The sequence below is a fragment of the Protomyctophum parallelum genome (genome assembly GCF_964188405.1).
Source record: "Protomyctophum parallelum genome assembly, chromosome: 17".
Lineage (NCBI taxonomy): Eukaryota > Metazoa > Chordata > Actinopteri > Myctophiformes > Myctophidae > Protomyctophum > Protomyctophum parallelum.
In genome coordinates, this window is record NC_139719.1 from 28,080,237 (window position 1) to 28,093,371 (window position 13,135).

General features: G+C 46.1%; 1 protein-coding gene across 1 annotated transcript in view; it reads left to right on the forward strand.

Moving 5' to 3' along the window:
* Positions 1-9,481: 9,481 nt before the first annotated feature.
* The window catches only part of LOC310874682 (formin-2-like), a gene marked incomplete at its 5' end in the record, with an annotated part of 105,936 nt that continues 102,282 nt past the window's right edge, over positions 9,482-13,135 (forward strand). The window contains 2 exons of the mRNA XM_083787544.1: positions 9,482-11,151; positions 11,360-11,637. Of these exons, the coding sequence (XP_083643670.1) occupies positions 9,482-11,151; positions 11,360-11,637 (1,948 nt within the window). The remainder of the gene's footprint in view (positions 11,152-11,359; positions 11,638-13,135) is intronic.

The following is a 13,135-nucleotide window of genomic DNA, read 5'->3' on the forward strand; positions in this document are numbered from 1 at the left end:
TCCCATGTCATGACGTCAAGGTGCTGCGAAGGACCATCGGGAGACGGTGCTCTCTCCCCCTGTTTCCTGAGATGTAACGGTTGGGGATTATGTCTGAAAGAACCCTGTCCAGCTAACCTTTTACCATTAAAAAAGAGATGAAAATGATTAAACAAATATACTATAGTGTGTAGTTTTTTCATTGTCAAAAGTCAAGAAAATGACATTGCCATTGTCCAGGATTATAGTCGGGCTCCAGTATGCAAATACACAGACTATTCTGTCAGATGATGTGCCAAAATGCATTGCTATTTTATTTTTAAACGTTTGACCTAATTCTCATCTGTAAAACTTTACGTGGACAGGGTTCTTTCAAACATAACCCCCGACGGTTACATCTCAGGAAACAGGGGGAGAGAGCACCGTCTCCCGATGGTCCTTCCCAGCACCTTGCTGTCATGACATGGGACTTGAACCTGCCAACTGTCTGTAGCAGAGGCAACGGGTCAAGCGCTCCACACCATTGAGCCAAGGCACCTTGGGGCATTCAGGACATTTCTCCTGGTGCTTTTGAGTTAAACAGAGCTAGAATGTTTAAACAGTACTGCTTCGGATCATGTTAAAAGCACCATCGTCCCTGAGGTGGATTCGAACCAACAACCTCTTGGTTTACAGCCAGGCACACTAGTCCACAGCGCCACACAAGGCTGTTGAGTGTTGAAGCAAAGGTGTGTGTATTGAATATGGATTCGGAGTCCCAGGGGCTTTACTATCTGAAGGCTAACATACAAAAGATCGCTTCAACAGTACAAAGAGGCAGATGTTACTGAGTGATGGTGTAGTAGGGGTTATTCAGCACAGAGAGTTCATGTTCAAATCCCACTCTTCCTAAAGTTTAATGCTAGAGTTATTGAGCTTCATTTACTGCTATTCTAGCAGTGGCTCACAGCCTCAGCCTCAGCCTCAGCCTGACTGCCTCAAAACTCTAATTGTCGTAGTGGTTAAGATGTTGGCTTTCCACGTGGGAGACCAGGGTTTGATTCCCGGCTGTTACACTATCATACAAAAGAAAACCTCAACAGCGCTAAGAAACATCTGATTAATATTATTCTGTGTTGTTTAAACTTTACTAACTGAAGGCTAACGAACAAAAGATCACTTCAAAATTACCAGGAGACTTTGCCTGAGACTGTCTGACTGATGGTGCAGTGGTCTAATCATCAGGCTTTCAGTACAAACATTCCATGTTCAAGTCCTCTTCCTCCTACAGCTCAATGCTGCAGTAATTTGAACTTTTCAAGGCTTGAATAAAAAATAAAAAATAAAAAGCACCAGGAGACATCTGCTGAATGCCCAAAGGTGCCTTGGCTCAATGGTGTGGAGCGCTTGACTGGTTGCCTCTGCTACAGACAGTTGGCAGGTTGTCCAGCACATGTCAAGGTGCTGGAGGACCATCGGGAGATGGTGCTCTCTCCCCCTGTTTCCTGAGATGTAACGGTTGGGCCTTATGTCTGAAAGGACCCTGTCCAGCTAACCTTTTACCATGAAAATGTCCAATTTAACATACTCTTACCACCTCTCAGTGTGCCCTTTTCCAACTGGCCTGGAAGCCAGACATAAAAGAGGGACTTTCCTACCAAGTTTTGGGCCACCAATCAGGGCCCAGTATGCAAATACACAACCTATTCTGTCAGATGATGGGCCAAAACCATGAACTATAGTATGTCGTCTTTTCATCATTTTCATATTGGTTTTTGAAATCGTCGCGAAAACCATGAACTATAGTTCATGGTTTTCGCGACGATTATTAAACAAATATACTATAGTGTGTAGTTTTTTCATAGTCAAAAGTCAAGAAAAATGACATTGCCATTGTCGACGATTATAATCGGGGCCCAGTATGCAAATACACAGACTATTCTGTCAGATGATGGGCCAAAATGCATTGCTATTTTATTTGTAAACGTTTGACCTAATTCTTATCTGTAAAATGTTAGGTGGACAGGGTTCTTTCAAACATAAGCCCCAACCGTTACATCTCAAGAAACAGGGGGAGAGAGTACCGTCTCCTGATGGTCCTCCAGCAACTTGATGACATGGGACTTGAACCTGCCAACTGTCTGTAGCAGAGGCAACCGATCAAGCACAACACACCATTGAGCCAAGGCACCTTTGGGCATTCAGCAGATGTTTCCTGGTACTTTTGAGTTTTTATTTTTTATTCAAGCCTTGAAAAGTTCAAAGTACTCGAGCATTGTGCTGTATAGGAGCAATGGGACTTGAACATGGAATGTCCGTACAGAGAGACTGATCATTAGACCATTGCACCATCAGTCAGACACACACAGTCAACGTCTCCTGGTAATTGTATGTGTTAGCCCTCAGTTACAACACACCCCCACGTCCTTGTTGTCTCCCCAAAACCATGCCCACTCTCTTAAGGTGAATTATGTCCCCAGAAAGTCACTACACAGACTTTCTGGGGACATAATCCAGGTGGGCCGGCTTTAAGCTGATCCACAGAAATGAGCTCCGACCTGCTGCCGACCTCGATGACCACGTCCCCAAACTTTCAGGACCCGGAAAGGGCCATCGTAAGGGGGCCTCAGGGGTCCGTGGTGAGCATCATGTCGAACGAAAACGTACTCCGCAGATTGCAAGGAGGAAGGGATGTGAGACTGAGGTAGGCCGTGGTGTACAGGGGGGACAGGGGCAAAGGTCGCGGCCTGATCCAGAAGCAAGGAGCGGGGAGACGACCAGGGAGTGATGGCTGAGGGGATGAATTCCCCCTTGACCCGCAGCGGCTGGTCATAAACCAACTCAGCAGATGAGCACCGAAACGAGCAACCCAGGTCCGGATGAACGCCAGGGCCACCTCGGCTGTCGTCGTCGAAGACAGCGGAATGGCCTCTGGCCAGCGGGTTGTCCAGTCCACCATGGTGAGAAGGTGGGTGAAGACATGGGAAGGAGGCAGAGGGCCCACCAGATCAACGTTGACGTGGTCAAAATGCCGCTCTGGCACCAGGAACGGTGCCAGGAGGCCTTGGTGTGGCGGTGCACTTTTGAGCATTGGCACGCCACGCAGGTGGTCACCCAGTCCCGTACATCATTTTTTAGGCCATGCCAGACGAACTTGGCCTCTAGTTTTTGTGATGGCTTCCTGCCCGGGTGGAAATCTAAACAAATTATTATCACATACAGTACCACCTACATGCTATTGTTCCTAATGTACACATGTACCTTAATGATTATTCCCAAGTTGTTTAACTGTACCAATAATTTCTAATAAAATATTGAAGTATTTGATTATCCCCATCCGCTTCATTGCAAATATAAGATATAAGATAATAACAAAAAGGTCTAAACTAATTGTTATCACATACCAACTACATGTTATTGTTCCTAATGTGCACATGTACCTCTGTGATTGCGACCGAAGGTCACAGTTAACTATGGAATCATGCATTTCCTGTCAGTGTATTACTCAAAATCCCCATACCTGGGCCCGGACGGTTAGATAGATAGATAGGTTTATTTGTCATTTTTACAACTGTGAACAGCAGAAAAACTAAACTTCGATGTGCTGAGTGCACGAGCCGCAGCAACATAAGTCGCGCCGCCACAAACTTCTCTTTACCATCTCTCAACCATCTGGGCAACTAGGCTGCAAAGCGTGCCGCGGGTTCGACTCCCGATCCCGACAGCCTTTACCGCGTGTCACCCCCCCTCCCCCATCTCTCTCCCCATTTCCTGTCAGTCTACTTTCAACCTATCAATAAAGGCAGAAAAAGCCAAAAAAATCTAAAAAGATCCCCATACCTGTATGGTGCCCAGGTCTCCTGACATCACGTATCATCATCAGGGATGGAGATCCCTGATGTCATAGTAAATGCGACCTGCTGTTGCAATTACGCCCATATATGGAAATCCCTGATGTCATCAATATTAGTATATGGATATATGTCAGAACCTGTTCTGACATTCCATATATTGATCCTTCCCCATCCATCCTTCCTCTTTGATGTCTCCCTTTTGACTGATACCTGTCATTTAAACTCTAGACAGGCCTGCCCCCAGTTATTTGTGCAGCTGCGCCCAGCAGCCGGTGAAAACTAGAATTTTCAACATTCCATTATGTTGATCTGACCTTATCAAACCCTGTACACTCAAGACATGCTCCATATGGCCAGTGCATGTGAGGTCGCTTCTCGCCCTCAGGCGTCTTACTGGTTATCCCCAAGTTGTTTAACTGTACCAATAATTCATAATAAAATATTGAAATATTTGATTATCCCCATCCACTTCAATATAAACATGAAATAATAATAAAAATATCTAAACAAATTGTTATCACATACCAACTAAATGTTATTGTTCATAATGTACACAAATTATTTCAAAGCAGTTTAACGGTACCAATACGCTCCACACGTCCCAAACTCTTCTCCCTTCTGGCTCCAAAACTGTGGAATGCACTTCCCATTGCAGTCAGAACTGCAGCATCACTCCCAATCTTCCACCGTAGTCTGAAAACCCACCTTTTCAGACTCCATCATGGCCCATAGCACTTACCCTACCCCCTTAGATAGCATTTCTGTAGACTTAGATAGCATCTGATAGTGATACAGACTTATAGCATGTTATGTAGACAGCACTATAATTGCATTGTATATAGTCATAGCACGCCATAGTACATATATGTATAGCATAGTAGTATATATATATATAGTTTATATGTATAGTCTCATAATATAGATATTTCACTGTTACTTTCTTAGCTTACGCATGTTTTATGATAAATGCTTTTTTGTGATGTATTCCCATGCTTTTTGTTCTTGCTTAATGTAAGTCGCTCTGGATTAAGAGCGTCTGCTAAATGCCTAAATTGTAAATTGTAAATTGTAAAATACTGAAATATATTATCCCCATCCACTCCAATGCTTAGGAACATTAACATGTAGAGTTGGTACTATGTGATAATATAGTATAGTAGAATAGTATTTATTTCATGTTCATGGGTGCGGCAGTGCCACTTGTATCTTTTCCCTTTTTTGCTTCCCATATGATGAATTCCTGTTCTGTATTTTAGCTACATAGAAATGTCTATTTGTATGTCTCTAAATGTCTGTATGTCTTTAAATGTTTTGATGAATTGAACAATGTGGACCCTGTTGTAAACAAGTGTAATGCTTAATTGGGTCGTCCACTCACAGTTGACAGTCTTTGTATTGAGTTTGTGCTTAAAATGTACTGTAAATTCTACAAACTGTTAATAAATATTTCAATCAATCAATCAAACTTGCCAGTTTCCACGCACCAGAATGCATTATGTCTAGCTGTCACTAGATGGCGCTGTTCTTTCAAAATTATGAGCATTTTCTGCTGCAGACCATTTCTCTTGGAACTGCCGACTGCGTGCAACTATTTGAATTGACAATAACCTGTCAGAGACAGACTAAACACGGACCTAACGTCCAGGGTAATATGGTTAATAATTAAATAAACAAACTACACGGGGTTCAAACATTTGGTCGCACAGCCCGGATGGACTGCAGGAAACCCCCTGGAACCTGCCTGGAACACATGTGCCCTCAAAGAACTAGCCTGGCTAATAAGCCAGACCGAATCAGCCGGTGTGAAAATCCTGTACCCACACCGGTCTGGAGTGTTGTGTGATATTAGTCTGGCTTATTAGCCAGGCTATCAATGAACGCCACGAACCGAACCGTTGAGACAAGTATATCCACACACGGTGAGCTAAAACAACACTATAGAAACTTCAAAACTGAATAATAAAATATCCGTGATAGGCGACGGTATGCACTCTGGATATGTTTTTGTCGTGGTGCTGGAAGCTGAAAGCGTAATTGTCATAGTTATCGAAGGAGCTACAGCTGGCAGTTCATTAATTAATTGACAACAAAACACTAAACTACAGAGCCTAGATGTCTGTTCTTAAATGTATAGAGAATGTTATGTTATATATGTCCACCAGGTCAAAAACGATCAAAAAGCTTATCGATTATATGTCTTAATGCTCCCGTCTAGTCAAAAGTTTGACGTAATGTTATGCATTTAAATAATAAAGTAGGCTACCAATTATTGTAGCAGTATAGTAGCCTAGTAGGCTTACTTTAAATACATGTTGGTTGAACTTGTTTGATAGATTCATTGAAAACTGTATTAACAGATTGCAGAATGGGTAGGCTATAGCCCTCCAAGCAGAACCCAAATGCTACTGAAGTTTCTGACATTTGTTCGACCCAGTGCATTGGGTCCTGTTCCACGTCGTCCATGCCACCTGATTAAAACATTTACTGGCTCATGTTTACATGTTAAAACGCCTCCCCGCGGCATGTGACGCCATTATTTTCCTTGAGTTATTCTGAATTCGGTAACTTTAAGTAGCTATACATCCCGGTGCGAATATCTCCTGTGGCGCGGAAGCCGTTAAGTATTTTTAATATATGTTTGCCCGATTTGGAAGCTTGGATTCTTCTTGTTTATTGACACCTCATTGTACCGCCTATCTGGCTAGCTAGTGGCGCTATAGCTATGACACAGCAGATCAGAGGCAGGGACGTAGCCTCACAAGCCAACCGCACACCGGGAGGCGGTACAATAAACGGTAAACAAACAAGAAGAAATAAAGCGACCAAATCGGTCAAACAAAGATTAAAAATACTTAACGGCTTCCGCGCCACAGGAGATATTCGCACCGGGATGTATAGCTACTTAAAGTTACCGAATTCAGAATAACTCAAGGAAAATAATGGCGTCACATGCCGCGGGTCCTATTTTAGAGAGAATCTCCACATCCGCATTTAGGAATTTCCATACGAAAATACACTAGCGAGCAGGGACCCAACGTAAAACTAAACAAAATATCAAAAAAGTTTTACGTAGGGTCCCGAAAGGGGCTAGGTAGGCTACAGTCCAAGGAAGGTACAGGTCAATACTAGCCGCAATTTGCAACTCTAGATTTTTTTTACAATGGGTTGAATCTAGCCCCTCTCGGAACCCTCCATAAAGCTTTTCTGAAATTTTGATGAGATTTATGTAGGGTCCCTGTTCATAACTATATTTTCGTATGGGAATTTTGGGACGTGGACATAAATATGCTCGCTAACTGCAGTTCTGAGTGTCAACACAGAACTTTTTTCTCCTTATTCCAGTCCTTTATTATCCACTGCAAGTTCGACAGCAAGTTATTTTCTTTGAACACAGCAGTGACCCTGTAGTCCAGTGGTTCCCAAACATTTTCGTATCAAGGACCCCCAAATCAACATTTATTAGACCACGGACCCCCATTTGAAAACATATGCCAGTGACCCCCATAAGGGAGGATTTTTACGGCTCTAGCAGTGATTCCGAAACACTTTCATTTCATGGACTACCAAATTCACATGCATTATGGTAGGGACCCCTGATTTAATGGCATTTCTATCTCTGGTACCCCAATTTATGTTGTAAAACCACTGTTAATTTAACTCTGATATATTTGTACACCTCGCTTATATCTCTTATATAACCACGGTTACTACGTAACCTCCAGTTATTTAAATAGACAGATTTCCTAATGTTAACCCTCCCTGAAGGCAAATCTTTTTTAAATTATATTATTATTTTTGAGTTGGGGACACAGCTCAAAAATGTCTCCTATTGCGGCTGCCTCAAAATTGTCCATTTAAAGATGGCGGCCACCACTCTGACTAAAAAAGGTAGAAACTTGATTGAATTTGGCTATATGGGCAATCCAATGCTACTGTATACTCTGATTTGAGATAAAAAGTGTGAAAATGGTAATTATATATTACAAGAAACTTGGGACAATGTCTTCACCAATACAGTAGATTTGGCTCCAGCACCCCTCAATAGTAAATGTAATGCCCTAGGGTTAAACATGTATGCCTTGCCTAAATTAACACGATCAGCACTACTTTAAATAAGCACATTTCTGAAATTTGCCTAGATTAAAAGGTAACCAGCATCTCTAAGAGCATTTATTTTGTTTGCAGCATGATAATGATGTTGCCATTGTATAACAATGTGCTTATGTGGTTTCATTTTTAATAAAACACAAACAAGTTAATGGACCTTCAATACCTTCCATTGTTGTTAACCACTCTGAGACTACGGCTTTATCCACTTTATCCAGCCCTAGTATTTGCCACTTTTCAAACTCACAGCGTGTTTTGAAACATTGTGAGATTGTAGATTGGCTTCTAGATTGGCTCATACAGTAATTGCAGATCGCCCGTTAATGACCCAAAATAGGCACACCAGTGACCAGGGTGAAAGTGGTTAAACAACCAGCTTCTGTCACATGACTGTAGTGTTAACTGTTAATGTATAGTATTCTCTTCCCATAATAGATTTGACAGATCTTCTGCCCTGATGTCAGAAGATGAAGGCTATTCATACAATTGAGCGTTTTGAGACTAAGACCCCCAGGTCTTTGAAGGATACCTCCCTCCATAGTCCTTTTATACCCAGGGCATCCTTCAGCGATCGAGCGATAATGGGGGCGTTCCACACCACAACACGTGCACTGGGAGGTGTAAGCAAGAGTCTGCGGTTGATGGGAGATGTGGTGAAGAAACATATCCTCGACAGCTGCAGCATTCCCGAGGAGGACAGCACTGACGCGCACTCCCAAGAGAACGATCCACAGCCGCTGTCTAGCCCCCACCCTTACCCCTCGGTCGCCTCGATGCCCACTCCCCAGCCCCACCCCATGCCACAGCCACACACGCATCACAATAGCGGTGGTATAAATCATTATTCCTATCAGCCCCTGTTTTCTCCCTTTGAGTCTCTGTCTCCCTTTCAGCCTCAGCCACAGTACCAGTCATGCTTCTCTCCTCTCTGTCAGTCCATGGCAAGCATGTCTATGTTTTTCTCTGAGCCTCAGCCCTCCCGATGGAGCTCGCCCAACCATCAGCCCCTGCCACTGTCATCCCAGCCCCCCTCAGTCTCTCCCTCTGTCGCGCGCGCAGCCGCACACGGCCCCTGTCTGCCGGAGAGCTCTACTGAGCATGCCCCGGAGGCACGCGCTGCAGCCTGCGTCACACCTACAGTAGGAGGGGAGGAGAGCGAGACAGACCAGCGGAGCAGGAGGAGGAGGAGGAGGAGTAGAAGAGAGACCAGGGCTCAGAGGGGTTGGAAAACCAAAGCATTTAGCTTTAGAAACAACAAGCATCCGTACGTCTCATACGCATCAGCGTCCCCATCACTGCTGATCGGGCCCTCGTCACCAGAAAGCGACTGCAGGGAAGAGCAAGAATTGCTGCGCTTTGCACACAAAGCCAAACGACAACAAGAGCATCCTCATCATCCTCCCCCCCACCTCCTTGACTCCTGTGCACAGAAGCGGCGATTAGAGCACGCCGAATCAGACTTCTGTGGGCACAAGCGCCTGCGAGCTTGTCCAGACAGCGACACATCGGCCAGCCATGGCCTGAGAGGAAGGGGAGGCACCGCTCACAATTCCTCCACCGACATGGGCAACCAGGAGGCTAAGCTAAGAAAGGCGGCAGCCGCCGCTGCAGCGGCGTCTGGCGACAGGAGCAGCGCTACTCCGGACGAGGGATGGAGAGATGGCGCGATGGAGAGCACGAAGAAGGGAGGGAAGAAGTCCCACGGTAAGCATGGGGGCAAAGGCGACGACGCCGGGCCACTGCCGGCCAAGAAGAAGAACAAGTCTGAGTCCAAGTCTTCAGTCTTCTCTATACGGAAGCGAAAGAGCAACCTCAAGGGGAAGGCAGGCGCCTGTTCCTCCACCAACGGCTCCAAGGAGGATGTGCTGGCGCCTTCTCAGCACGATGAGCTGGACAGCACGCAGTCTGTGGGGACCAAGACGCCGGATCTGTCCGCCGACGAGCTGGGTCAGTCGGACACGGAGGCCGACAGGCAGACGAGGAGGCAGAAGAAGACGGACGGAGAGAAACGGAACGGAGGACGGCTGAGAAGAGACGAGGGCCGGCCACAGCATCTGGTGCCGGTGGAAGCCACCGCCACATCCCCCGCCGAGTCAGGAGGTCACAAGGGAGGCAGCTCGGGGTCCGATACGGACATATACAGCTTCCACTCAGCAGCGGACCATGAGGACTTGTTGGCGGACATCCAGCTGGCCATCAGACTTCAGCACCAGCAGCAGGGGGGAGGTATTGTCAACTCCATCACGGGAGGAGCAGCAGGGTTGAAGTTGACCCCTCCTGAGCCGCTGGTGCTGACCCCAGAGCTAGAGCTGGGATCGGACGCACTGTCATTCCTGGAGACGGGGCAGCTGTCCGGCTTGTCTAAGCAGAACGGCCTGGCCCCGGCCCTGCGTCTCTCCCTCGGTGGAACAGAGGAGGTGAGGGGGGGAGAGACGAAACAGGAGGAGGGCGCACGCGTGAAGCAGCTAAACGGAGCGAGGGAGGAGGGCGAGCACGCAGGGCCCGAGGAGCACACTTCTGAGGCCTCTCTTTGTGTTGCCACGGGGACAAAGGACCAGCATGCTCCGGTGCTGCAACGGCCCCCATCACCACCACCTCCTCATACGGCCATTGCCACGGTGACCAATGGGGTTGTGGTGGCTGTTAGTCCTGTTGCCAAGACGACCAGCACTAACAGCTTCCCCGATCTCACAGCCTCGTTCGAGAGCGCCGTGGAGCCCCCCGATGAGGAGAAAGGAGGTGAAGAAGAGGGGGAGACGGAGGGAGGAGCTCCTGCTCCTTCTACAGACAGCCTCAGCGGGAGTTCCGGGGGTCATGAACCAAGACTGCAGGTGATCTCACAGGCTGCATCTGAAGAAGGTGAGGGCAGGCTGGGCGATGACACCAGTGCTGAGTCCCTGGAGGACTGTCTGAGTGCTGAGTCAGAACCGGACCACCCGAGCACCACCAGTGCCTCCCTCGCCGTCCCCCAGCACAGGAGAAACAGCGTGACGTTCAACCAGTGGCCGCCCCAGGACAGCCCCACGCTGGCCACGCGCCTCCTCAAGTCTGCCCTGTCCTCCACGGCCTCCAACACATCTTCCTCTAGCCCCACGGTGAAGCCCTACCCCCCCATATTCCCTACCTACATCAAGACTACCACGCGGCAGCTGAGCTCACCCGGGCACTCCCCTTCGCTCTCTCCCTCCCTGAGCCCCCGTTCCCGCCACAGGGTGCACGAACAGGTCTACAGGTAAGTGTGTACAGACATATTTTCAGATTTGATTTCCAAAAATAATTCTAAAGTGTACGTTTGTGAAGGCAAAGGGCATGTTGGGATAATGATTGATTTTTCTTTTTTTTTATAATCATTTAAATAATTTTTATTCTCTACTTCTGTGATGCACATTTACTGCATAATGGCAATTGGTAAAGAAGCAAAAAATGATGTAATCCGTCAGAACCGTCGCCGAACATCGTCGGGTGCGGAGACAACGGTCTCAGAGCCTCGGCGGGGCCCTGGCCCGGCCTCTAAGCCGTTCTGCCGACTGGACGGACGAGCTGGAACCAGAGAGGAGGCTGCGGCGCAGCAGGGAGGACGACGGAGGATGGTCAGGGGAGGAGTCGAGGGAGTTCCTTGGCGGCGGGTTCGGAGGCTCCCAGGACCGGTTGAGAGGAGGCAGTCAGCCCATCAGTGCCACCAGGAGATCCTCCTGTGCGTTTCAAGACGTCTTCACCGGTGAGTAGAGAGTACGCTCTCCCGGCTCACTCGACTCAAAATGTCAACGAAAACGCAGTTTACTTATTGGGGTTATTGAGAATCTGCCTCTTGCGTTAAACCCTCCTTTTTTCCCTTTACACCAAATAGATATATATATATATATAATATGTATATATATATATTTGTAATAATATCACCAAATGTTACTCCCAGAATAGAGACACTTCATGTGGTTAAATTGAAACTGAGGTGACCTCAGCCCCAGTGGAGACTGGAGAGGTGGAGGCTGGAGGACCATCATGTTCATCACATCATAGTTGAAGTGAAGGTGATAATGGCTGGCATTTTTACTACAATGTGTGAAAAAGGGTCAGCACTAGGGGTGTAACGATACATTTTAACAGAGATACGATACGTATCACGAAACGATATTGGTTCATTATGGCGATCCGATACGATTCAATGATTTGAAATCGATACAGTAACTATTTTAAATTGACATTATTTTAAATTAAGTAATTAAACCCCTCTTTTAAAATGTTCTTCAAAAAATTGCTAAATACCACGCACAAATGTAGTATTGATACAATCGATTAATTCCATAGCAAAACGATTCGATGCCGATTATTTGCATTGCAAAACGATACAATACATAGTCAATGTTCTTGATTCTTCATATTAAAATGGATTTTTTAATGCAGTTACTATATCGTTACACCCCTACTCAGCACCATGACATTATAACACAACCTGGACACCATCTATGCAAGGTGAAGCTATAACAGTAAAACTGAAACGGTAAACGCACAGCACAATTTATGCAAGTAACACGTAGCTTGTAGCCTTGGTCTCGTTATTGCCCACTTTGCAGTTTGAATGACAACTGAACGATACCTTGTCCCTGTCTTTCCGTCTTTTTTGTGCTCTCTTTAGTTTCTTGCAGTTTTAGAAACACACTGTATATCTTCACAACTCTGACCAAGAGTGAATCTGGCAGTTTACCCAACTCGGCCCATAACAAGTTATACGAGAAAAGAGAGTTACTTAACTTATGAGGCGAGTTTCTGGCTCTTTTTTAATGGCGAGTATAATCAGTCAACATTAGTCAGCAGTGACGTTTATTGAGCTTAGCGTGAACTGGCGGAAAAATAACGCACCGTTTTGTTTCAAAGGCTCTCTCACTTAGCGAGACGGAACAGCTTTTCTCTCTCATGGACAGAAAGAGAAACAAACGCATTGACTCATGAGTTAACGGTGGCCGACTTACTTCTGAAAGAGGGACAAAAGACAAGGGGCATGGGGTGCAGGAAATGCAAAGGAGGCAAGAAAAACATGGAAGGCTAACAAACCAGTTAGGAATAGAACCATGCGAATATTGAGAGAGAAGGAAGGAGATAGATAAGCCATACAGTACAATAGATGGAAAGAGAGCTAGAGTGATGGGACACAGAATGAACAGAGGCACAGAGGACGTCTTACTATTGAACAATGTCTTCTGTGAAACAAGCCTGATATT